Raw genomic sequence first — 26,948 nt, forward strand, 5'->3', positions numbered from 1 at the left:
CAACTGAAGATTGTCTTAAAGCTATCCAAACCTACCTGTCCCAAAAAGTAATTGACTGAGCCACACCCAGGCCTAATTACTGCCAGGCCTGTTGAATCAAGAAATAATGTAAATAAAACCTATCTGATGAAGGGAAGTAGGCTAAAAGATGTCAAAACGCAACACACCATTGCTGCGATCTAAATAAATTCAATAACAACTGGGAAACATAGTCATGGAAAGGGATACAAAGCCATTTCTAAGGCTTTGGGACCCTAGCGAAACACAGTGAGAGCCATTATGCACAAATGGAGAAAACTTGGAACAGTGGTGAAGCTTCCCCTGGAGTCACTAGGATGCCAAAATGACTCAAAGAGTGTATCAATGGCTCATCCAGGAGGTCCGAATAGAACCCAGAACACCATTTAAAGAAATGCAGACCTCACTTGATTCAGTTATGGACAGAGTTCATGATTCAACAATAAGAAAGAGACTGGGCAAAAATGGCATCCATGGGAGAGTTCCAAGGAGAAAACTACTGCTGAACAAAAAGAACACAAAGGCTTGTCTCACATTTGCCAAAAAAAAACAACAACATCTTGACAATCCCTGAGACTTTTGGGAAAATGTTCTGTGGCACAGCTACTTATTAGGTTTAGGCGGAGATTACTTTTTCACACAGCGCCAGGTAGATGTTTCCCTTAAAATGATCATATAAAAAACTTTATCTAAAATTAGAGTTTGTTTGATCTGAAATATTTAATATTTAAATAAAATCGGGAAGGTGAAGCTCAATAAACACAATGAATATATCCATATTAAAATGTAATACGACTAAAGAAACATCTTAATATGGTAAAATAATACATATAGCAGATTATGGAGATTATTTCATCAGAATAATTTAAATTACAGGCTGATTTTTCGCTTTTATCCGATTGTAGCATAACGCCTAAAACCAAGCCCTTTATGTCATTCCTTTGTTGGAAAAAAGTTTGCGTCTATTGTTGGTGTGCCCACACAACCAGATGGAAATGCATAATCTGGAAACTGACGTCAGAGGTGGGATTGCCTCAGAATGGCGGATTTCGTGCGTGCTCGGCTCCCCCCTCGGGTATTTCCGGATGTTGGGTTAAATCCCCGCCCGCTTCATTCCTGCGTTGTTTGGGGACAGTAGGAAGATGGCGGCGGCCCCGCTGTACTGTGTCTGCCGGCAGCCCTACGATGTGAGCCGGTTTATGATCGAGTGCGACATCTGTAAAGACTGGTTTCACGGCAGGTATGTAGTCTGCGACATCCTAAAGAGGTGTAGTTACATGGAGGCGAGAAACACGGTTTGTTTTTTAAGAAAAGGCGACGGTTCTCTGAGCGGTCTTGGCTAACTTAGCGTGCTAACCGTTAGCGGTGGGCGACGGGGGTTTTAAACCGTCTATTGACACGACTTTACGGGCGAAAGTGGGGGTTCGCGCCCCTAAAAACAACATTAATGAACTCCATCGTGCCGCAGATAAGTTTAAACAAAACGACATGATCCAGCTCTTTGTAGTTATTATAATAATCAGCGGCATTTACTTAAATAGAGCCCAATAGAAAGTAGATCTTATAGCTGATGGTATACCGAGCTGTTTCAGTCAACACGGGTGATCAAAAGCGTACGTGACTACCTTTCCGTAGAGTTATTTAAAGGATAACTTTAATTTTGATGTCGCTGTGATTCAGTCGTTTTAAATCCAGTTAAACCAGCCCTAGTGTACAAAGTGTGCCAGAGCTGGCAGGTTATTAAAGGTAACGGCAGCCTCGGGCGGCGTCTGAGTTGTATTTTAAACTTAATGATACAAGAAGATCTAATAAACAACTTCAACTTGTTTGGGCACAACCTGTACGTTAATTATATAGCAAGCTGGTAGTTTATATCTATTATTTAATACACATGAGCTTTGTTTTAAATGCTGGTTTGATATTGGTAGAAAGTAAGTGGGGGAAACGAGGAGATTGTTATGGTTTGGCTTTTGATTGACAGTTGGCGAAATTTAAATCCCCCACCCCCCTATTTAGAAAGAGGAGGCACATGGCCTCGGACCCCTAGTGGCAAGCAGGGGAATTATTTAAAGGTACCAAGCAGGCACGTGTCTGGGTTTTGTGTGTGTGTGTTGTATTTGTTTTGTTTTGGGGTTTGTTTTTTTCTTTTCTATTGTGATTGCAGGTAGCAGATGTTTTTGTGATTCATGCGTAGATGTAGGTGGAAGCTGTTGAAATCTTGATGGGAATCTTAATGTTGTGTAATGTACATTGCCTAAAATGTACAAATTTCAGTCCACACCTAATATTGTGACGCACTGCTTGAGCATGAGATTTTCTCAGCATCCGACTTTCTTTCTTTTGCAGTTTTCTCTTGTTTTTTTTAATGTGGCTCTAAGTCCATGGGCTGACCTAGGCAACTCTTCAAGTCAGCCTGTGTGGGTGCATTTCCACAGTGACTGCTTAGGAATACAATAATCTGGGTTTTGTTTTGTTTTTTTGGTTTTTAAGGTGGGGGGTTGCTCATGTTGAAATGACGGAAGCCATTGCGTAACCACCAAGTGTGCTGCCAAAAAACTCAGCAGCCAGGATTTGTGGTGTGTCAGCGCCAAAACAGACTAGCTGTGTGTCATCTGCCAGCAAGAAAAGGAACAAATGTTGGAGCTTCCCCCATTGATGACTAATAAGCAGATACACACCACACACGCACATACTCACAGCAAAGCTCCAAAAACGGCCACATTTCCAGCCTCTTTCCCACGAGGCAGGCCAGAAGGAAAGGGATATTCTCTGGCTGTGGGTGATGGCACGCCATTGGAGGGGAAAGCGGAGGAGCTCATTCTGCTAGTTCTTGTTGGTGTTTGTGTGGGAGACTTTTGTCTTGGTTGCTGGAGAGTGTCCTGTTTTCTATCACCTGTGTTTCAGTAAACAAAACAAGCTGTACTTTAATGTGGTAAGGCTGTCTGAATCAGTGTCACGGTTTATCAGCATCAGATTTGTAAAGAGTGAGGTTACAGGAAAGCTGAAAAAAAGTCCTGATAAACTCCCCCCATGTTTTCAGTAATCTCTTTATTACAGTTTAATGCAGTCATATTCATTTTTGTTTTTATTCAGTTGTGGTTCAGTTAGTTTCCACATTGTGTTTCTTATTCACTTCAGTTTTATTAGTTTATAGTATTTCTTTAATAATTCAAAATTTGTAATACTGCATTAAATCTACATTAACTACAGCATAGCCCTCTACTACTTCAGGAAAATAGTCAACATATTGCTTTGAGAGGAAGACAGAAATACTTTTTCCAGTTGGGAACAACTACTGCTTTGATGCTAAAGTGGAAATACCTCTTTGAGGCTAAAGTAGAATACTATTTTGTGAATAAAGTCAGATGCAATGATGAGAATAAAGTTGAAATACTACTCGAAGTAGCTTCAAGATGAAAATAAAATTACTACTTCGTGGAAAAAGTTGAATACTATTTCCAGAATAAAGTCAAGTACTGTTATGAGAACAAGATAGAAGTACTACTTCAAGAATAAAGTTGAATAATTATTATTTTTTACTTTAAAGTCATAATACTACTTTCAGAGTACTGGAAAGTACTATTTCCAGAATTAAGTGGAATTAGTGCTTAGATAATAAGGTAGATTGTGTAAAGTTAAAAATGACCACATTGTGTACATCTTCTCTTTTATGTGCTAAAAGAGAAATTTTGTCTTTTATTGTAACTGCTTCTAAAAATGGTACTTTAACCTCATGGGCCAACAGAATATTTTTTGGTGCCTATTAGATATTTGATAAATACTTTAATCTAAAAGTTATACATTGCCTACAGTGGTAGACTTACACCTGAATGAGAAAAAAGCATTTGAAAAAAATACAAAATGATTGTTTGCAGAAGAAATGTTCTGAGGGTCTCTGTTACTAATCTTCTGACCTCTTTGGTTTACTTTGCTGCCCCTTCAGGTTTTTGTCCTGACTATCTGCAGGGGTAACAGTGCCCTGAAGCAGTATAACCCACTATTATACCCTTTGGTTTAGATTTCAGGTGTAAGTCTGAGGGCCATTCATCATTTTGAGCCTCACCTGATTGCAAGACCTGCCTCTGTAAATGCCTCTGCCTCTGCTTCATGCGTTTCTTAGATGCAAATTTACATCAGTGTTATGGATGTAAATCCCCGGTAGGTCACATCAGATCACAGTGTAGGTGTCAGGCCCTCCGGTCTGCCCATTGTCTAATGTGCGTGTGGACAGTGGGGGCGATGATAGACCAGTGGTGCTCAATGAGATGGAGCGAATGACTGATGGGAGCTACGGCGAGCCAAGTTCAATGCGCGATCTGTCAATGTCGCACTGAGTGTGAGCACACTAAAGAGAGATAGATCACCTCTGTGGAGAGCCTTTTTGGTGTTTAGGCTAAGTGGAAGTGCCCCCCCCCCCCCCCCCCTTTTTTTTTTTTTTTTTTAAACTACTGCTGTCTGTGATGTTTCAGATCATCTGTTTAGATGTCTGATAAGTTGATTGGCTGAAGTAAAGACAGCCTCATAGCTCTTGTTTATATTCAGCTGACTCTCATTGGGGTGGAAATAACATTACATTTGGCTCAATCAAAGTCGATTAAGGGTCAAAAGCATCATGTATTGATTACTAGTCAGTTTGAATTATAACAGTAAAGAATATACCACACAGTTCAAATTAAAGGAAGTTTAGAAAACCACTTTAAATTACAATATCAAACTGATAGCTGATGTACCAAAATAATAGATCAATAATTTGTATGTTATGAACTGTGAATCTGCACAGCGAGTTCAGTCTGTGTTTGTTGTGTTGCGTCTTTCAGCAGCAAACACTCGTAAGACTGATGACTCGTTAGGTTTTAAATGGGGCTCAGCCATGTTGAAGACATGTGAAAACAGAGTCCCAGTGCTTGCGGGCCTCAGGGCAGCTCAACCTGCACTGAAAACAATTAAGTTGTTTAAAACTCCCAGGGGCTCCCTGACACCCTATAAACAACAAAGTGATCCTCTTTTTGTTGTTTACCAGCTGACTACAGAAAGCCCTGCTGTGTCCTTCAAACTGTAAACAATGCACGGGTGATATGTTGCTTTTATGCCTAGCTGGCTAAAATTATTTAACCCCTGAGGGCAGAATGACAGAGCCTTATCCATCTGTCAGACCTCAGTGGCTCTTACTGCTGTCCAAGTCCGGCTCTGTTTATGTAAGCCTTGCCTGAGCGCACTCGGACGAGTCAGGTGCTCCTCTGGGGCACATAAAGACAGCCAGGTGTGTTTAACTGCCCTCATATCCTCTCCATCTCCACCACCCATCCATTAGAGATCTGCCAGTTCCCTAATGTAGGTGTGTCGACACCCCATGCGGAGCGGTTATTTAGAGCTTAAAATAATGGCGATGCCAGCCTCCAGCCTTTGTGTTTCTGCACTGATCACTGAGGACAATGAACCCCCTCACAGTGCGTGGACTAATGAATAAACCCTCTCAGTTACACAGGAAGGAGGCCTTTGATGAGAGGAAGTGGAGGAGAGGGGCTGTTGATGGCGAGGGTTTAGCCAAGTACACACATCTCCGCTCATTCAGGAAGGGATGTTTAGCTCGGTAATCTGCTGCAGTGCTGTCAGAGGGCAGCTCTATCAGGGAATAAAGCAAGGTTTTGTGGGGTATCTGTGTTGCTCACCCTGGTTGTACTCTCTCTGACCTTTTTGTTGTCTTACAATGCATGATAACACTATCTTATGAGTTGAGATGACGTATGACTGAGCAGATGAGGTTCATGTCGGTTCAAGAGCTGTTTGCACACTCACCCCGCTTTGTGGTGAGTCATCAAGCCCGAGTAAGGCAGCAGGAAATACTTGGCCCCTTTCTTTTCTTTCCTCTCCCATTTTTACATTTGCTGTCTCAAGTCCACATAGACTCACAAGCTCGGGTTAAAGTGGTAATCATTACAGGTAACACGCGCGCTGAGTCAGGGTGGCGTATGTGGCACAGTGCCCTTATTTCCCACTGCGGTGTTATATAAAGGAAAGTAGCAAGAAGGTCACGTCAGCCCAGAGCACACGCTGTATTCACACGTCTCAGCGAACCCAGCGGCAGAGAGCTGTGACTCATGCTTTCCCCCAGCGAACGGCCACATGTTTGAACAAAGATTCCTGATACATGAGCTAGGCTTAGTCGCCAGCCAAACACTGTACACTGTTACTGCTAGTTATCCATTTGCTCACGTGCAGGAGCAGGAGTGCTTCTCTCAGCTTTTTTTTTTTTGTCTTTTATGGATGTTGTAGGAGAGTGGAAAAGTAACTTTCAAAAGAGATAAATGTGAGTTCTTTACAGCTAAATGGATATTTAATTAGTTACTGTACTAATGCATTTGTTTGCCCTTATACCCAACCAACAACAGTTCAGATTTTGTGTGGTATGGTTGATATCCTGTTTGTGCACCAGGGTGATGTGGGGGGTGGCAGGCATTCACACAAGCTCACCATTTCCTGATGAGTTAATGGCCCTCTGCTTTATTTCCTTTACAGTTTTCCTGCAGTTCCTTGTAGATCAAAGCTGATAGCAGGCTTCGGTCAGCTCTATCCCCCCTGCAGGCTTTCACCTTTAAAAGCAAAGGTTATATCAGCAACAAACCTGTTTATAAACCTCTTTTTGCTGTGCTGCAGGAAGGGATTTTGTAGGCCAGTAATGAAGCTGGCGTCTGTCTGGTTCTCTCAAAAAAACAAACAAAAAAAAAGCAACAAGATTTCTTCATTTGTTTTTGGAGTACTGATCTCAGGGGAAGAGAATCTCCACAAATTGATGCCACGTGCAGTCAGAAGAAGTAAAACACTAATGTGGTTCTCAAACTGTGACACTATGGGCAAAATGTAGAAGGAAGCTAAATTTAAAACTAAACTGAAATTTACTTTAGTTACTTTTTTCAATGTTCACAGAAAACTGTGGGGGCATTGAGTCTAAGTTATTTGTTAGTTTCTAATTGCATCATTTGGGGGGGTTTGAATCTGAAATGTTATAGATTTGTGCTAACTTTCATCTAGTGGCTAATGGGCAGATTTATCAGCACTGGGTATCAGTGAAGAGGTCAGGTGCACACTAGTGACAGTAGTGATTAGTCATCTAGTCGACAAATTGCAGACAATCTTAGTTTGGATGGTGCAGGCTTCAGTGGCCTGAAGTTTAAGTGTTTGCTTTTCCGTGGATGACACAGTCCTGCTTGCTTCATTGATCACCATCTCACACTTGGCTGATTTGGAGCTCAAAGCTAAACTGCCAGGGCTCTACTTCTAAGGCCACGATTCTCAGTCAGAAAAGGGTGGAGTCTACATGCTTGGTTGGTAATATGTTGTTGCCCCAAGTGAAGGAGTTTGAATTATGTTAGGGACTTCTCAACAAGTGAGGAAAGGAGGACACGGGAGGATTGTCAGATGTGTGCAGAGCTGAAAGCGAATGTGAGCAGTTGATTTACTGGTTGATCTGCAGTCCAACCGTCGCCTATTCCTCTTTAGAGCATTCGGGGTCTTCATTAGAAAGGTGATGACTTCAGTAGAGCCATTGCTCCTAAATATAAAAAGGGAACCAGCTGAGTCGGTTTGAGCGTCCAATAAGGATCCTGGGGCTTTAAGGAACAAGGTGTTTCAAGCATGTTCAGCTGAAAGGAGATCACAGGGCAGACTGAAGACATGCAGGAGAGATTCCGTCCCTCGGATGGATGGGACTGCCTCTTTTGACCATCTGAAGAGTTGAAGGAGGTAGCTGGGTTGAGGGAGGTCTGGGTATCTCTGTTTAGGCTGCTGGCTCTGTGAGCCAGACCTGAATAAGTGGTAGAAAATGGATGGATGGTCATGTGAATTAGGATAGTTCAGTTTTAGTTTGTACTTTTTGGCTTATCACACTATACACATTGTCCACAATCCGAACAAAGTTGCTGTTCAACCCATGCTGCTCCGGTATGCAACCCAGGAATGCATGTGAGTTGGTTCCTGTGGCTTGGCTGTTGCAGGATACTCAGGGGTAGTAGCAGCATGAGTGACACCGCTGTACTGCAGCTCCTCTTGATAAATGCGCTGCAAATTATATGATGAGAAGAGGCCAGATCATTCAGCTTGTTTTTAAAAAAAAAATAATAATAATAATGAAGCCATAACTGTGAAATGATAGAACATTTGTTGGAGGGGAAAAAAATAAAACTGCTATCTTTGGTCTCCTGACCTAAGTGTGCGCTGCTTTTTCCTCTTTCTTTTTATCTTTGACCTGTGACCCCTGGCATCTCTGCTTGAAACACACACAGCATTTGACAGGAGTTTGGGAGCGTTTCATATGCTTTAGCTTGTCCAGGTCAGATAAAGATTGTGGTGTCCTCGTTTCATTTCTGAACGGGCTTGTAAAGCAGTAGACCTGTTCCACTCATTTCAGTTAGATTGAAAGTGGTTTATATGCCACCATTTACAGGATAAGTTATCTGAAGGAACTTTAAAGTATAAGGAAAGACCATATATATTGTAAATGCAATGAATGCCTTCAGCTGGTAGGGTTTATTATTACATACATACATTATTATAGTAAATGCTTTGTATATGTTTGGGCAAAATCTTGTGATGGCGTGTTTTCTTTTCCTGGCAATTTAAAAACGGTATAAACCTCTGTAGGGGACTTGCCCTAACTCTGTATCTCATTTCTTTCCAGCTGTGTACAGGTAGAAGAGCACCATGCTGTGGATATTGATGTTTACCACTGTCCCAACTGTGATGTCGTACACGGACCCTCCCTGAGTGAGTCTTTGCTGCTTCCTGAAGCCATTTTTTCTCTCTCACGCACACACTCACACACACTGCAGTCCTGAACTTTTCTAGACACCTTGGTGCATGCAACCTGGCAGTTTCATAGTGCATAGTCCATTTAATGTCAGATTGCAGCAAATATCTCAGTAAATATTAGTGTGCATTTACTACTTATGAATAGTTGTTTTGTGCACGCTAGGGCTCTAGACTAACTTTTTGCAACGGTTGCACTGGTGCGCCTAAGAAACCACCAGCACAAAAGTTGGGAGCACCCAAATTTTTCAACCGCATAGCTTAACACCGCTGTTTTACATGTGCATTTTTTTTTTTTTGGTGGTGGTAGTGGTGGGGGTTTTTGCTGTCTATACAGACAATATTGATTTGTAAATGATTAACTACCAATCTTGTGCTTAAAGTGCTTTGGCACTCTTTGGCAATATTGTAGACAATGTTAAACTTAATCATCATCTTGGCCTTCTCTGACGACCTGTTTGCTGCTGCCTGCCGCTGAAAGGCAGTGGGGAGAGGGGACACTTGGGCAGTGCATTTATTGCAGCATATAATGTGTTTTCTGGATACACTGTGCTTTTTCAAAGTTCAGAGGTTGATGGCTCCGTGTCAGAGCACTGGCTATGAATTTCAGATGGATCAGGCCTTAACTTAACCAAAAAGTTATAAATAGTTCTTTTCATCCTTTCTTATTACCCACAGCTACATCCACTTCTGTCAGGCCTAGGCTACTCACTAGGGCTGGGCATCATCACTGATTTCTATAATCCATTTGATTTCGATTCACTTTTGCCTCAGACTGTCAGAAATATTATAATTCTCATCATTTATCAGTACTGACACTTATGAGACTTCATCAGAATTGTGAGCATCACAGCAGATGCCTTTGTGTCAAACTGAGAAAAAAACACAGAAAAACATGAAGGAGATTTTCCTGGCCTGGCTTTTTATAGCAGATAACCTTAAAAATATTCTGCAATATTGTATAATTTTAAAAAGTTTAAATATTTTCAGTATTGAACAGCAGAAAATAGGCTTTCTTGTCCGAGGTCATTTAAGTAAAGAAAAGAAAAGAAAGAAAGAGTGCTGTAAATAACGGTATATTGGTGGGTAAGAAGCGAATGAATAATGCAGAAAACAGAGATCTGAGATGGGGAAACTGTTCTTGAAGTGCACACAGAGAGAGAGAGAGAGAGCTGTGCATAAAGTGGGATTTTTTTTTTATTTTTTATTTTTTTTTTTTTAATCGCGGTGGAAGCAAAACAGCAAAGAGGGAATTCATATTCATATTTAAAAGTCGATTCAGGATTTAATGAATTGATATCGCTTTATTCAAGCTCACCCCTCTCTATCCACTTGCACTTTCAAACGTACATGACCAATCAGAGAGGTACCGCCCCTGACTGTCTCTGCTTGGTTTAGACCACGATATGGGCATGATATGTTGTTGTTGACCACACGGAGACTTTCCGAGTTGCAGAGACTTTTTTTTTATTTTTTATTTTTTTACTCGAACAGTTGGTCGCACCGGTGTGACCTAAGATTTTTTTTAGTCGCACCACTGAAAAATCTGGTCGCATTTGCGACCAATTTGGTCGCACTCTAGAGCCCTGGCACCCTCTTGCATCTGTTATCTTGGCAGCTCTGAAGCCTAAACAGTAAAGTGTTTCCATTAGCCAGTATATCTGAAGCAAACTATTTCCTGATGTGTGCTACATGTGAGAAAGCACAACAGCGGAAAGTATGACCTAATTCTTTGAGGTGCATGTGTGAAAACAGCACCATACTCTGATTCTCTGCCTTGTCTCACCCATGTCTCTATATGCTGGACAGTCCCGGGGGGAAGGCCGCTCTCTGCAGTGTTAGTCGAGTCATATTATTTTTTTTTTTTTGGTTAAGGGGGGGAGGGGAATAGGTTAACCTTTGACAACCCTGAGGGCAGACATTAAGAAGCTAATTGAATGGTGCTGTAAACCCTCCACTTTGATTGGACAAACCCCTCGATATCCACCCCTGGGCACAGGGGCTGAGTAGTGAATTAATGTGCTTGTGACAAGTGATTGTGATCTGCATAATTTACAATGTTGTTGTGTGAAGGTGCTTCAAGAGGGCATTATTACATTAGGACGAGACAGCCCAGTGAAACTCAAACCTACTTTTTTTTGTTTTCTGCAGTGAAAAAGCGCAACAACTGGCACAGGCATGACTACACAGAGCCAGACGATGGATCGAAGCCGGTGCAGGCTGGCACCTCAGTGTTTATCAAGGAGCTCCAAAACAGGACATTCCCCAGGTAGATATCAACACCCCCCCCCCTCCCCAAAGAGCCACACTTTTAAAACTCTAAAGGCCTTGCCTAGTGGAATATTTTATTCAGGTAAACTAAAAGTGCGATTTTCTGATTTGTGAATCATGTCTACTTTTGAAGGCTCAAAATTGGGCTCCTGTAAAGTTGTCTATGCAGTTAAAGGCTTAAGTAAGGCTTTGCATTAGAAAGTTACAAAGGAAAAGAGAAAAACTGCAAATGTATGAGAATTTGTTTGTGTTTTTTCCAGTTCTCTCTTTCATTTTGGAAATGTTTTTTCTCATACTTAATCCTTCTGACCAACTGGATTGTTTTTCTAATTTGCTGAAAAAACTCGAAATTCTTAACTTAATGCTCATACAGGTTAAAGTGGATTTAGGAGAAGACATAAATATGTACACGCTTGCTTCTTTTGGTTTTAAGCCAGGCAAACTGTTTTGTTCTGTGTTCTCACGTTTACAGATATCTAGTGGGAGTTTGATTGATTCTGTTTCTATAAAAGAAAATAGTTCCAGTGTGTGGATTATTTACATTTTCACGACCACTGATTCTGGAAAAAATGTGTAGCTTTGGAATATTTTTAGTCACACAAAACAGTGTGGCTTTAAGAAAGAAAAACACATTACTGGGTCCAGAGTTTTCTTGATTGTGATCACATTTTTGTAGAAATCTTTATGAAAAGTCAGTGGCTCACCTGACTTTATCTCAGGTGAAAAACCAAGGTTGTCGTTAGGATTAAATGGGTGATATGTAGTGACCTGGGTAATCCTCTCAGTGTGCCTAATCACCACCTCACAGAGCAGCTTGCATGTCTGTAGGCTCTTTTTGGGTCAAAATGCTACCACCACCACAAACACAATATTTTCACCTATATTGTGTTGTGGTTTGGGTAGTAAAGTAAACAAAGCAACTCTCTGCATGGCTAAAACCATTATGGTTTTATTTTGAGAACACTGGCAGCTTGAATTAACTTATTACAATCTGGTTTTCAGTGCCGAGGAGATTCTGATACGGATGAAGGGTGAGCTGGTGACTACCAGGTACTTGGAGAGGCAAGGCTTCAACTACCCCATAGCAGTCACCGAAATGGAGGGTCTGGGTCTGAAACTACCCCCCTCTACTTTTTCTGTCAAAGATGTGGAGCAGTATGTGGGTAAGAAAACTTGGCTTTGTTGTCACATGTATGTATGTAATTTACAACAAAACATTAGTGTTTATTGTCTGGGAAGGATGTGACTTCTGTGATTGGACTACACAGCATCATTGGAAGCTGCTTAAAAGCTAATGAAATAACGCTACACCAGCCAGCTAAGTGGCCATTGCTGAGCAGGCGCCATCTGTGTGTGTCAATATGAACCAGTTTCCAGGTTCATGGGTTTTAACCCACTTATCAGGCATCAGACGATGGCTGAATGCGTTCTAAATGAGCGACGGCTAAGCTTTCACTGCCCTCTCCATGACCACTGCACTTCCTTACCGAAACAGCCTGCTACTTCCCAGCTCCTATTACAAGCCCATTACCAAGCCCACCAGTGTTTTTATAATTAAGTTCAGATTACAGACTCCCTTTCTCACGTTATCTCTCTCTCCCATGCCCTATTGAGCATTAAGCCAAGGCACAGGTGTTGTGACTGGGGTCTGAGTGTGGGATTACAGTTCTTCCAGTTTGAAGACAATGGGACAACTGGAGTAAACGCCGATGCTGTCGAGCATTTCTGCTGCCAGCTCGGTGTGTGGTCAAAGATTGGTCAAAAAGTTCTACACATGATGGAAAGTCTTTAAATTGACCTATTTATTGTTTTCAATCCGAACTATATATTGTGTGTATATATACAGTGGGGCAAAAAAGTATTTAGTCAGCCACCGATTGTGCAAGTTCCCCCACTTAAAATGATGACAGAGGTCAGTAATTTGCACCAGAGGTACACTTCAACTGTGAGAGACAGAATGTGAAAAAAAAATCCATGAATTCACATGGTAGGATTTGTAAAGAATTTATTCGTAAATTAGGGTGGAAAATAAGTATTTGGTCACCTCAAACAAGGAAAATCTCTGGCTCTCACAGACCTGTAACGTCTTCTGTAAGAAGCTTTTCTGTCCCCCACTCGTTACCTGTATGAATGGCACCTGTTTGAACTCATCATCTGTATAAAAGACACCTGTCCACAGCCTCAAACAGTCAGACTCCAAACTCCGCCATGGCCAAGACCAAAGAGCTTTCGAAGGACACCAGGAAAAGTATTGTAGACCTGCACCAGACTGGGAAGAGTGAATCTACAATAGGCAAGCAGCTTGGTGTGAAAAAAATCAACTGTGGGAGCAATCATCAGAAAATAGAAGACATACAAGACCACTGATAATCTCCCTCGATCTGGGGCTCCACGCAAGATCTCATCCCGTGGGGTCAAAATGATCATGAGAACGGTGAGCAAAGATCCCAGAACCACACGGGGGGACCTGGTGAATGACCTGCAGAGAGCTGGGACCAAAGTAACAAAGGTCACCATCAGTAACACACTACAACGGCAGGGAATCAAATCCCGCAGTGCCAGACGTGTTCCGCTGCTGAAGCCAGTGCATGTCCAGGCCCGTCTGAAGTTTGCCAGAGAGCACATGGATGATACAGCAGAGGATTGGGAGAATGTCATGTGGTCAGACGAAACCAAAGTAGAACTTTTTGGTATAAACTCAACTCGTCGTGTTTGGAGGATGAAGAATACTGAGTTGCATCCCAAGAACACCATACCTACTGTGAAGCATGGGGGTGGAAACATCATGCTATGGGGCTGTTTTTCTGCCAAGGGGACAGGACGACTGATCCGTGTTAAGGACAGAATGAATGGGGCCATGTATCGTGAGATTTTGAGCCAAAACCTCCTTCCATCAGTGAGAACTTTGAAGATGAAACGAGGCTGGGTCTTCCAACATGACAATGATCCAAAACACACCGCCCGGGCAACAAAGGAGTGGCTCCGTAAGAAGCATTTGAAAGTCCTGGAGTGGCCTAGCCAGTCTCCAGACCTCAACCCCATAGAAAATCTGTGGCGGGAGTTGAAAGTCCGTGTTGCTCGGCGACAGCCCCAAAACATCACTGCTCTCGAGAAGATCTGCATGGAGGAATGGGCCAAAATACCAGCTACTGTGTGTGCAAACCTGGTAAAGGCCTATAGTAAACGTTTGACCTCTGTTATTGCCAACAAAGGTTATGTTACAAAGTATTGAGTTGTATTTTTGTTATTGACCAAATACTTATTTTCCACCCTAATTTATGAATAAATTCTTTACAAATCCTACCATGTGGATTCATGGATTTTTTTTTTTCACATTCTGTCTCTCGCAGTTGAAGTGTACCTCTGGTGCAAATTACTGACCTCTGTCATCATTTTAGGTGGGGGAACTTGCACAATCGGTGGCTGACTAAATACTTTTTTGCCCCACTGTAATGAATGGAAACCAGGGCGAGGTGCCCTTGCTAGGAAGGAGTAAGGGTTCAGTCAGTAAACCTAATTATTCTTAATTTATTTAATTACCAACAAGTATTCACTCATCTCTGGACACAGGCTCTGGTTGCCTAGGTTACCTTGTTATGCATTTATTAACTTGTTATGTGCCAATCACTGGTATCAAATGCTTGCTCCGAAGTTGAGTGAAGTTTGTCTTGGCGTTGGCCCGCTCTGTGTTTTTCCTGTTTTTGGCTGTAGTTGTCGAATGTTTTTAACTTTCTCTGGTTTCCGTTTCTCTGTAAATCACTTCCTGTGTAGACGCAGCCTAAGATGTTACAATGCGACCCACCGTTAGCAACCCTCTCTCTTTCTGTGAGGGGAAGAATGCAGATGACAGCTGCAGAGACCAGCCTCTAGACCGCTTGAGTACTTTGATGTAGAAAATTAGGTTTAATGCCAGCTGTTTCAGAGTAAACTGGCATGTAAACTTTCAACTGAAGGATGACAGCCGATGTTGGCAAGGGCATTACAGTTAATTAAAACTAAAATAAAGGCTCAAACTGGGTGTGAAAAAATATTTTGGCTAACTTTAGAAAAAAATGAAACTGACTGAAATTTAAAAAAATGAGAAAATGTCTTTAGTTTTTGTCTCTGTTTGATGGAATTTGTTAGCACAGTCTGCCTGATGAACATTGTTATTTGTGTACAGAGACCCTGACAAATAACTTCTCATTTATAATAATAAAAACGCCAAACCTGAAACTATCGATTCTTCAATTTTTTTCCACTTACCCATTTCAGGGCTGTAGCAGGAGCTGGAGCATGTCCCAGCTGTCATAGGAACTGAACTAATATTGAAGCTAATAAAACTAAACACAAATGAGCAAAGCCACTTGAGAAGCTAACTACACTGAGACCCTGTCCACATTAGAAAGGTGTCTTGGAGAAGTTGGTTTTTGAATGCGTTTTGGTCTTTCATTCACACATGAAAAGCATTTTAGGTCACAGACATTGGAGATTTTGAAAAACTCCTTCCAGGGCAAAGCTTTTTAGAAATGGTTTGAGGTTTTACATGAAACTATGCAAGACCTGACAAAGAAACCAGAAAGGGAAAACCAAGTTTGTATTGCACCATCAAAGTTGTCTTGATGCTTGTTATTGACTAATCAGATCACATTGACTGGCTTAAACTAATATTAATATGAGTTTTCCTTATGACACTTAGCACAAAATGGGTGGATACCAAATTAAACTCAGCTCAACTTTGAGGTCACCTGTTAAAGCACCCAACTGGTGCTGTGAGGAAGAGTAAAGGTTGCTGTTGACAGGCAATGGCTTATTACCAGCACTTTATTAAAAGTATATATTTTTTTTAAAGCCCGATTCACAAAAACCTATTATAGAAGGAGCTATTCCAGTCCCTCATCCCAGTATTTAATATAACAAACCCTGCCGTGCATGTTCATAGTTACAATCATGTTCATTCCTACAAAACGGTCAAAAATAAAGTAGGATTCATCTTTTGATTTCAGTGTTGAGTTAATTATTTTTACAGCATTTTGCTCCCAAAACGTTTGATTCATGAGGAAATAATTGTTTTACATTAAAATTAATGCAGTGAGTAACAAGTTTCTGGTTCCTGTCTGATGACAAAGACATATTTGCAACAATTATCTCAGTTAATTGGCTCTTTAACATAACTGGGTGTCGTCATATATCATTGTCTTTATGGTGGGATGTCGGTTAGATTGAGTGTCTCTCGAGCTGGCTCAGCGGTGCTTTAGTTTGTTGACATTAATAAAAAAAAAAAAAAAACTAAATAAAAACATTGAATTGGGTTTGTGAACCCAGTGCTCGAGCTCGGCGTTGCAGGGTTTCCAGGCAGCTTTGTCTCGCACTGTGTGACTGACTGCTTTTCACTCCACCTGTTCTCTGTCATCAGACGCTGGCCAGCTGGGCCTTTAGAGGAGAGTGTGTGTGTGTGTGTGTGTGTGTGTGTGTGTGTGTGTGTGTGTGTGTGCACACAAGTATGCACAGGGGTAATAAAAAAGGTGTGTGGGAGGGGTGTGGGGAAAATACAACCACCAGCTGTCTTGCTACACACTGCACCCCAGTCTTACTTCCGGCCTTGCGTGTCACTGCGTGTGATTTGTAGCCTCCCAACTGTGAGCTGTTTGCTGTTTGCTCTCTCTTTGACTTTTTTCTCTTTTCCTTTTTAGCATCTGTTTTCTATCCCATGAGTAAACACACACATGCACACACAGCTTTTGCACACTTTTTCTCACATCTACAGACATATTTCCTTATATGCTTGAGATCTCCCACGCACACACAGCTATTAAACGTAGCAGCCCTCTCACCTCCACCCACTCCCCTTCCTCTGGGACTGGTGGTCTGGACAGATTGACAGATTGTCTCGCTTGCATCCCCTACAACCCCTCCCCATGCTGCCATATTAATGCCAGTTTTCCTCAGGGGTTGATCTCTAAAAGCACATGAGGATGCCAGCAGGCTGCTGACCCCTCTGAACCCCATCACCTACTCTGCAGTCATTTAAAAAGTTTGAAGATTTTCATTCAGGAGTCTGTGACTGCAGAACATCTAATCTGATATTGCACAAACTAAAAGGCACTTCATTCCCATCTAGGTGGTAACAAAGTCATCGACGTGATAGATGTGGCACGGCAGGCGGACAGCAAGATGAAGCTCAGCGAGTTTATCAAGTATTTCACCAATCCCCATCGACCCAAAGTCCTCAACCTCATCAGCCTGGAGTTCTCTGACACGAAGTAAGCCATGCTGCAGGTCCGTCACTGTGATTTAAAAGCGAAAAAGGAATAAGTATCTTCAAGAGTCAGCAAACTAGGTTTGACAAAACTTCCAGATGTATTTTTTACCAAGGCCATCTATATCAATGTAAAGTTGAATGGAAGCTTCCAGCTGATTTAATAGTTGCCTGAGTTAATAGAAAGAAATGGAACAACATTCGATTTAAAGTCCTTCTGATGTAGCCAAAGCTGTTTTCACACGTGCACTTTAGACAGATTTGTGAGAATCAGGTTGGGATATTTTGCTCAGTTTCTCTTTAAGTGTAGCACACAACAAAACAGGCATTTGCACTACTGGGAGTACTGTGAAGGTGAGGGAGCATGTAGCATGCTGGAGGCTCCTTATATGATGACAGCTTGATAACGATGAATGCCGAGAATATTATTCTGCTTTGTTCTAACACTGGTGCAGTCTGACATCATATGGACTTTGCACTATAGGCACCTAGCAGGTTAAAGACCAGCTACCATCAGATCTGATTGTGCTGGACGTTTACAGTCTCACCTCAGTGACTTGTTATTCTGTTGAGGGTAGAGTCGAGTCTCTCTACAGTATTGGATGTGGTTGAGATTAAATCAGGGACCTACAGATATGTTTTTAAAACTTTCCTAAGCTCAGTGTGCTGCATGATTCTGATCACCCGCAGGATGGCAAAGCTGGTGGAGGTTCCTGACGTGGCTCAGACGTTGTCCTGGGTTGAGAACTACTGGCCAGACGACTCCTTCTTCCCTAAACCCTTTGTCCAGAAGTACTGCCTTATGGGGGTCAAAGACAGCTACACAGATTTCCACATAGACTTTGGAGGCACCTCTGTCTGGTATCATGTTCTCTGGGTGAGTGTGTGGATTTAAAGAGCTTTTTTTTTTTTTCTCCTTTAAAGAGAGGAACATGCCACCCTGATGTTCATCAAGCTCAGGGATTCAGTGTTTCTTTAAATACTGAGGTTTTTAGGTCAGACTAGCACTCTCTGAAGGGTCACCTTGCTTCTCACATCCAGTTAATTCATAAAACAGCCAGCAGCACTCATCATGATGGTCTCACCCCCTCGCTTCTGAAAACTACAGCTAACTTTAATTTGTGATTGAATGAGGGGCGGGTGTTTAGTAGAGCAGTGCCGTCACATTCACAAGTTTAACCTCTCGTTACCTTAAATACCTTTTTCTTTTGATTTTCAGGGTGAGAAAGTCTTCTACTTGATCAAGCCCACCCTCACCAATCTTGCACTATATGAGGCATGGAGCTCCTCGCCCAATCAGAGCGAAGTGTTCTTTGGGGACAAAGTGGATAAGTGTTACAAGTGTATTGTACCCCAAGGAACCACGCTGCTCATCCCTACAGGTCAGTGAGGTGTTTTAATGTCACATTTGATAAGTAAAGGACTTTAAGTGTACTTTCAAAACTTTCTTAAGGTCAGTTTGAACTGGGAACCTCCTGAGAAACTCTGTATTTCTATCACAGGAACTATGTAGCACATTAAGCTCCAGGGAGATTATTTTACCCCACAAAAAGTCCCACCTGACAGGGGTTGTACTTTCTGAAAGTACAACAGTTGGTTGTTGGTTGGCAAACAGTTGGAAAGTTGTAACCTCGCCATCTTCTGGATGTTCAAGAACTGTTTGATAGAAGTGACGATTGTGATAAATGATGGTTTATGTTCAGGCTATGATCCGTGAGCATGGCAGTTATGTAGACCTCTAGGTATTGGACGTATGAAGAAATCAAATTTGGATAACTGGCAGCTTATCATCTGTACTTTACTAATTGTCACGATTAGCTCAAAAAGTCAGCTATGATATGTTTTATGATGAGATGAGCAATGTTATTGTTATTATAGGGCATGTTACAGCACTATAACATCCACTCTTTAAAGATAATGTATTTATGAAAAAAAGGATGCAAGCACAGTTGACTGACTGGTAAAACATGCAGGTCAGCACGAGTGCAGAGCTCAAATGATTTGGACAAATGTATTCATAGCTTATTTGTAATATTACACGTGGGTTTAAAATCAGCTCAGCCTTTCGTGCTCAGTCACGTCCGCTATCCTGACACACCTTTTTGAAAGGGATCTTTGGTCGGTACACCAGGATGTGATTGAGAGCTTTCACACCAGCCTAAACAAACATCACTGACCAGACAAACACACACACACACACACATTTTAGTTGAACCAAACTAAACACACTAGTCATCAAAGTACTTTTAAAGTCTTGGATAATGGTGTGTGGTTTCCAAGCACAATAAATTCCACACTCTCAGACGTGCAGCTGTTTGTGTCGCTGATGTTAAATCATTGTTTCTGGTGACTGCCTGACAGTTTTGCGCCAGCTTTGCTGACCTGCCTGTTTTTTGTTTTGTTTTTTTCCCCATGTGCATTTAAAAGTGAAAAATAATCATGATTCCCATGGATGCTGCCAGGAAAATACAGGCTCCTTTAAGGTCCTCTATTATTGCCAAAGGAAAATAACAGAGAGGGAAATTCTTCCTGAGCAACAACCCAAACAGTTCTTAATGATCATAATTACAGGGAAAAATGAAGAGAGACAGAGCTCCTATGTCATATGATGAAAGTAGCACTGAGGCGTTTTACTACACGTGACTATGCAGCCTTGTGGTGGCGCTGCTGATGTTGCATTAAGAAGGTAGAAAGATGTTTTGATGTCATGTCACTAACTGAGCATGACACCAAAGCATGCTTTGATTCGCTGAAGTGAAGCTAATGGATCCAGTCATACCATTATTTGTCCATCAGTCTCTCAATGGACTTTTTAAGCCCATAGAGCTCCTTCACCCTTGCCCCCCTACGGCACACGGAGAGACAAAGCTCAGTTCAGCCCGTCAACTGCTGGATGTCCTCAATCAGTCTTCCAGCCATGCTTTCTCAGAAAGCTCAAGCAGCATTGTGAAAGAGAGCTTTTGGCAGAAAGGCTGTGGAGAGGTGGGAATTAAGCTGGGGTCAGGAAGCACAGTAGGTCAGTCAAGCGTATTATCAGGCCTGTCTGTCAGCCTCTGTCAGTCTCCCCCCCCCAAAAGAATCTGTTTTCTCCTACTTTGTGTTGTATTAGGAGCACTGTTTATCTGGGGTGGAAGCCGTTATTGACAGCATTATCTCCTGCTGCTGAGTGTGACTGTGCCTCAGCAGGATAAAAAAGTTTCTTGCAGTCTTGTTGTCACGAATTTTGTTTTCTGCATGTTGAGAAAATATGATTAAGCGAAGTATAAATCCCTATTTCCTCAGGTATTCATGTGTAATTTCTCTGCCCCACCCTAAGAATGTTATCATTCTAAGCCAGAGAGTAGATAAGCTGAGTAAACGTCTGTGCTCTGCTGCCCTCTGCAGGCTGGATCCACGCTGTTCTCACCTCTCAGGATTGCATGGCATTCGGAGGGAACTTCCTTCACAACCTCAATATTGGCATGCAGCTCAGGTAAACCACTCGCCTGCCACTGGTGTGGCATCTTGATTTTTGTGTGTTTTCTAGAGACTTTAGCACTTAACGTTTGGTTCGCGTTGTAGGTGTTATGAGATGGAGCGTCGTCTGAAAACCCCAGACCTCTTTAAGTTTCCCTATTTTGAGGCCATTTGTTGGTATGTGGCAAAGAACCTCCTGGAAATGCTAAAAGGTGAGAGTCTAAAACTCAAAACCACAAGCCACAGAGATGTGTATAAGAGCTGTCGCAACATAACATTTTGACATAAAAATTCAAAACATTTGGCAAGAAAATAATGGTGTCAGTAAGATTTATTTATGGGTCTTTCCATGAAAAATCAATGAGTTCCTCCCACCTGACCCCTCAGAATTAGTATATTTAATGAAGTCATGCAAAATTTTACCTGCATATGACAGTAAATTTCAGGGTTGCAAGTCCTTTAATACATAGTGGAGGGTCAAAGTGTGACGTGTTTTGTTTTGTTTTTTTTCCCCACTATTTTTGATCCCTCAAAACTTAAAAACACAAAATATCCACAGGAAATTTCCATTGCTGAACACCACTTTTAATGCTACCTTTTTGGAAATCCATTACTGTTTTAAAAGGTTTGAAGCTTTCTCGCTTAAAACTCGTGACAGTTTTCCCTTCTTTGATTTTGTCAGAGCTTCGAGAGGACAACTGTCCTCCACCGACCTACCTAGTGGATGGAGTCAAGGCTTTAATCAGTGCACTGAAGACTTGGTTGAAAAGAGAGGTGAGAAATTCTGCCTGATTACACCTCACATGTCTGCAGTCCACATGGTTCTTGTGACACAGGAGTCACCGGAGGCATCCACGTTTAGTCTTATCTGTCAGCAGCAGGCGGCAGATTCTCTGCTCACTCCTCTGTTTTGAATGTAAACTGTTGCGGCTTTGCAGGTGAACGAACCCACCAGCGAGGTACCAGACAATATCAGGCCGAACCATCTCATTAAAGAACTGACCAAGGAAATCCGCTACCTAGAGGTGAGGAGCTTTTTAGACTTCATGCAAATGGTGGTGTCAGCTGGGAGAAAAGCTGACGCTCTTTTGGTATTGTCAGTGATTAATAAAAGTGACCCACATTTTAGACATATACAAGCTGTAATCTCAGTGTTTACATCATTAATTTGCACCATTTCTTGACCCTTTACAGTTTTACATGTGCTTTATCTGTACATCTTATTAAATTAAAAAAAATGATCATTTGATTCTGTAGGTTTTGTTTTTATTTTTTGCACATTGTAACAACCTTCACTGCATGATTTATTTTACATTTATTTTCTAGGAGGAACCAGTGGGTGGTAGCAAGCTAGTGAAATCTCAGGGAAGTGGAGTACCTTCGGGATCAAACGGCTGCCTGTCCACTCGAGCTACGGTGGAGAGGCTGTGCCAGGCACGGCGAGCTCGAAGGGCCGCCAGGCAACTGAGGGAGCAGGAGCGCCATGCGCCCAAGCTACCCACTAACCTGGACATCTTAGAGCAGCACACCAGGGATGTGCTGAAGAGGCTGGAGGTCGGGCCACTGGAGGAGGTGAGCTTCAAGGAGCAAACATTCAGAATGTGTGTTTAATCTACATTAAAGGAAGAAACCAAAATGCCGTTAGTTAGGCCAAAAGGTGCACTATGTACTTATTATTGTAGTTGGAGTCTTCACTTAAATGCAGCTTTGCACCGATTAAAGCTTTTTGTAAATGCTTCTGTGTGTGTTGTTGATGACTGATACAATACTTTTAATATTCTGTATCCAGGATCCTGCGTTTGGTGCCAAGGTTCACGCAAAGTTCAACAAAGTGTCAACTGCATCTGCAGCTGCTGCTGCAGAGTCTTTGGAAGACAACCACATACGGCTAATGCTGGTCAACGGAAGAATCATCAGGTGGGGGAGCAAAGTGAATCAGTGTGCAGAGCCAGTCAAACTAGTACTTTTGTTTTGGTGACAAACTCCAGAAACCAACATAAAACCACTTTGGTGAATAAAAAAATAACATGAAGTAAAAATGAATTTAGAAAGGTTTACTAGTCAGCAACAGAAACTATGAATTTGTTAATCTACAAAGCCTGTTCTTCTGAGCTGTGAGGCAGCCGTCAGGAGATGAGGAGTCCAATTTATTTTCCTCTTCTTGTTTATTACAATATAAATTAGTCACCTGCTCTGCATGTTAACATGAACTTTATATTTGTGTGTGCAGAGATTTGAGACGACCGGGAAGCAGCAGCCCTGTAAAGTCCGAAGATGAGGGACTGTCTGTTGGCCCACCCAAGGGTTGCATGGACGTGAAGTTTGAGAGGATGTATGACAGTCAGGAACAGCACAGCACAGCTGAGAAATCCGCACTCCTCAGTAAGTCTTCAGTGAATATTAAACCAACAGACGATTGTAGCCATGCAAGCATTTAGCTGACGATGTGTTCCTTTGTGTCTCAGGAGATCTGGAGAGGATGAAGACTGAACTCGGGGAAGAAGTCTCAGGACACTCCAGTGTGTCAGATGTCGAGTCAGACAGCGACTTTCCCACAGAGGTAAACGATGTGCAGGATTTATACAAACACAGCCGGTTTAAGAGCTCAGTGTTTCTGAACAGAGTGTACTTTGGGTAATCATTTTTTACGCTGTCTTCTGAGGCATGTTTTTGAAATTTCTCTGTCCAATGTAGCATAAAGAGTCATCGTCGTCATCATCTTCTGACGAAGACTCGGAGAGCTCCCAGGATGAAGAGGACGAGGATGAGCAGCAGACAGGCTCAGGGCACATAAAGCTGGACCAGTCTGGCGAGAAACTCAGGCACAAACACAAACCACTCAAACGGTGAGGAAACAGATCAAGGCAGGCCTGTGACCAGTACTATTATGCTTCTTCAAATATTCTGATTATCCGTGGGCCGTTTAACCAAATAAATAAATAAAACAAAATCCTTGAAAGGCCCCCGTGAACACGGCGCCATCGGGGCACCTTTTTTAAAAATGAGTCTCGTCTTCCTCCTACAGAGAATGTCCTACCTCACCCAGCACAGCAGAGGCCATTCAGGGGATGCTGTCTATGGCTGGTCTGCTGTGCTCCTCCAAGTCAGAGACGGCAGACTCGCTCCAGGAGTCCTGGTGGCCCAGCCCGCTGGAACAGGCGCAGCACCAGCGCCGACTGCAGGGGGACAAGAGCCCGATAGACAGCCAGGGAAACAGCAGCAGCGAAGCCTGGGACAATCAAGGGCTCCCCAGCCCAGAGATGGACTACCAATACTGTGACCCCTCAATGTCTCCACCTCTGCACCCCTCCAAGAGGCACGCCCCGAACCCTCCACCAATCAGCAATCAGGCCACAAAAGGTTTGAAATGTGACTTTTATCATTTCTGCTTGTTAATATGCAGAAAAATGGAGAAGCTGTTTCAGTCCACACTAACTGGCACAGAAGATAAAGCATGGTTCAATACGGAATGTGCAGGATGTGGGAATTAGCTCTCTGATTAGCTCTCTGACAGTGGGAGAGGTGGTATTCAGTGTTTAAAAACTGTTTAAAATTAAATAGAAAGTACAGAAAAAAACCTTTCCAAAATAAAGCTGATCAAATTTTAACCAGGACTTAACTGTCATGCAAGAAGTGTTAGTATATTTTATTTCGATTAATGTATACTTTAATTTCCCCACGGGGATCAATACTCTCTACATTTAACCCATTCACTCAGTGAAGCAGTGGGCAGCCGTGTGTAGGGACGGTACCTTGCTCAGGGGTACCTCAGGGTAGCCGTTCAGTGGATTTGAACCCTCAACCTTCCGATCATGGGGCCACCACGCTACCTACTGAGCTATCCCTGCCCCATTATCATGTTTTATTTCATTTTTGCTGTTTGACAATGTTTAGTTTAATTTGTATTAGTTTCTTTAATTATTGTAATATAAAGTAGGTGCTTTCTTTGGTGTCAGGGGCCCGTTTTAAGGGCCACTTATGGTTATCATCATGATTAGGCCACTTGATGGATTATTTGTCAGATTTGTGAGAAGATAGTTAGTTGAAATGTTACTCACTATTTGATGTTACTATATAAATCCCGCTAATATTTTCATTTTTCTCTTTTTTAGGCAAACGGCCCAAAAAAGGCATGGCCACAGCCAAGCAGAGACTGGGGAAGATCCTGAAGCTCAGCAGACACAACCGCGTCTTCGTGTAACCCTCCCAGACATTGAAAGAAGGGCGAGGAGTCAGGAGCAGGGGGAGAGAAGAAGATAGTTTTGTGTATTTTTTACCAGACAGTTAAAATATATCGGGGGGAGGGTGGATGAAACAAAAAAGAAATGAAATCACATGGACACTGCCTGGAGATGAAACAAATCTTTGATACGTAAAACACGCTCACTGTGCATGCTTAGGAGACAGGGTATCGGATTGGAAACGAGCAAGCGCACGACTTTACCACAAGCACACTAAAGACAAAAACATGAAAGGAGCATGTTGCTGCAGGGAACGGTGGACTTGAAGCTCCTGTGGGCATTTTGGACGGACAAAAAAAGAGATGTTGGTGGGGGCGGGAGGAGAGGGTGAGGCGGCAAGACGTCCACTGCTTCTGATGCCAAGATCACCTGCGTCACATTTGCTAGTATTTCCCCCTTCTGCTGATCACCCCTCCACCTCTCCCCTGGCCTAATTTTTATTATATATATATTTTTTATTTTTATTTTTTTTTTTTTATTCGTGACAAACTGAACAGGACGAAGGGTCTGTTTACCTGGATGGGTGGAGGTGAAACGCGGTGCTAAAAGAGGAGGTGGTGAAACTGAAATTTCAAAATGGTGCTTATTTGTTTGTACGTCTCTCCACTCTCTCATGCTTGTGTCCCACCCTTCCTCTTTATCTCAATCACACCAGCAATAACTTTTTTTTTTTTTTAAGGAGAGAGGTAAGGGCGAGAGGCAGCACTTTGGTGCGTTTCTTCTGCTCGCAGAATTTTAACAGGTGTAAAACTGCACCTAGTGTTGGAGGTGGGGGTGGAGTCACTCAAAATGCTGCCTCTCTGTGAATTTGTTTTCCCATAGGAATTACAAGTCGTCACCTCTGAAACGACTCTGGCTTAATTTATTTCGCGTTTTATGTGATTTTTTTTTTTTATTGTTTTTATGGATTCTGAATTATTTATTAATTGAACAGAGGTAATGATTTTATTATATTTTCACCCTAAAAACCTCAGTGAGCCTGAGGGTGTTTCTCCCCCCCCTTTGTAGGGAGTTTTTATTTTTTTTTTAACCTTTTAAAATTTTTTTGTAAATGTGGATGTTTTTAGAGTTCATGTGATCATCTGTTGAGTAGCTACCCATCTTTCCCTTCCCAGCTGAGTAGAGCCTGTGTCGATCCTCGTCCTCTTTGTTCCTGTAGAGGTTTTTTTGGTTTGTTTATGGGCTATGTGCGGATAGTCTAGGTTAAGAAACTTCCATATCTACTCCTGAGCTTTCTCTACTTAGTGCCACACCGTTTAGCAAAAAAAACAAAACAACAGGTATTCTGAGCCACTGTGGTTGATCCAAAGTAGATGATGTATTAAAAGGTCAGCGATTGAGGAACTGACATGTGGATGATTGAGGCTTTTTCTTTTCTTTAATGTGAGGTGTGTGTGTGCAGTTCTTCACTCTCAGGGAATGATGCCATGGACATAACCTTCAATTAACCACCAGCCACACATCATGGATGCAGACACTCATAACTTCTTATTTCAGTGTTTTTCAGTTTTTATAGCTCAAAAAAAAAAAAAAAGCAACAGGTCAGATTTAACAGTCATTGTATCTTTAGGCTACTTTTACCCATTTGGTGTTACTCCCACTCACTGCCTCCAAACACGTGTTCAGGTCATTGTTTAAGTGGAAAGACACCCTAGTTTAAGTTGACTCTGCACCCATGTAGCTTTAAGAGCGCCCTCTGAACAGTGTGAGCCTTCCTCAGGTGAGTGATGAGATCCAAAACACAGAATTAACATTTAAAAAAAAAAAAAAAAAAGCAGTGTTTCCTTTGTACCCCTCCTTTTTCTTTTACACTACACTTTAATCTTTGAAGTCTTTGCATGTTAACTCACAGAATAAAAACACGAACTGGCCCGCAGGCAGGGTTTGTAATAAGCTGTAGTATTTGTCCCCCTCACTCTCCT

The 26,948-nt window shown here is 42.1% G+C and overlaps 1 protein-coding gene across 1 annotated transcript; it reads left to right on the forward strand.

Annotated features, from left to right (window-relative positions):
- Positions 1-1,128: 1,128 nt before the first annotated feature.
- Positions 1,129-26,884, forward strand: kdm7aa (lysine (K)-specific demethylase 7Aa). Its single transcript, XM_085252274.1, has 18 exons — positions 1,129-1,258; positions 8,693-8,778; positions 10,972-11,089; positions 12,094-12,254; positions 17,192-17,333; positions 18,020-18,206; positions 18,549-18,711; positions 20,714-20,801; positions 20,891-20,997; positions 21,468-21,559; positions 21,724-21,810; positions 22,112-22,357; positions 22,575-22,702; positions 23,016-23,167; positions 23,251-23,345; positions 23,480-23,631; positions 23,811-24,145; positions 24,898-26,884. The coding sequence occupies exons 1-18, from the start codon at positions 1,161-1,163 to the stop codon at positions 24,984-24,986; spliced, it is 2,526 nt and encodes an 841-aa protein (XP_085108400.1). The 5' UTR covers positions 1,129-1,160; the 3' UTR covers positions 24,987-26,884.
- Positions 26,885-26,948: the final 64 nt, after the last annotated feature.

Source organism: Mchenga conophoros, linkage group LG17, assembly GCF_057382185.1.
Source record: "Mchenga conophoros isolate Kocher_MC1m ecotype Shallow Benthic linkage group LG17, M_conophoros_male_GT1.1, whole genome shotgun sequence".
Taxonomy (NCBI): Eukaryota; Metazoa; Chordata; class Actinopteri; order Cichliformes; family Cichlidae; genus Mchenga; species Mchenga conophoros.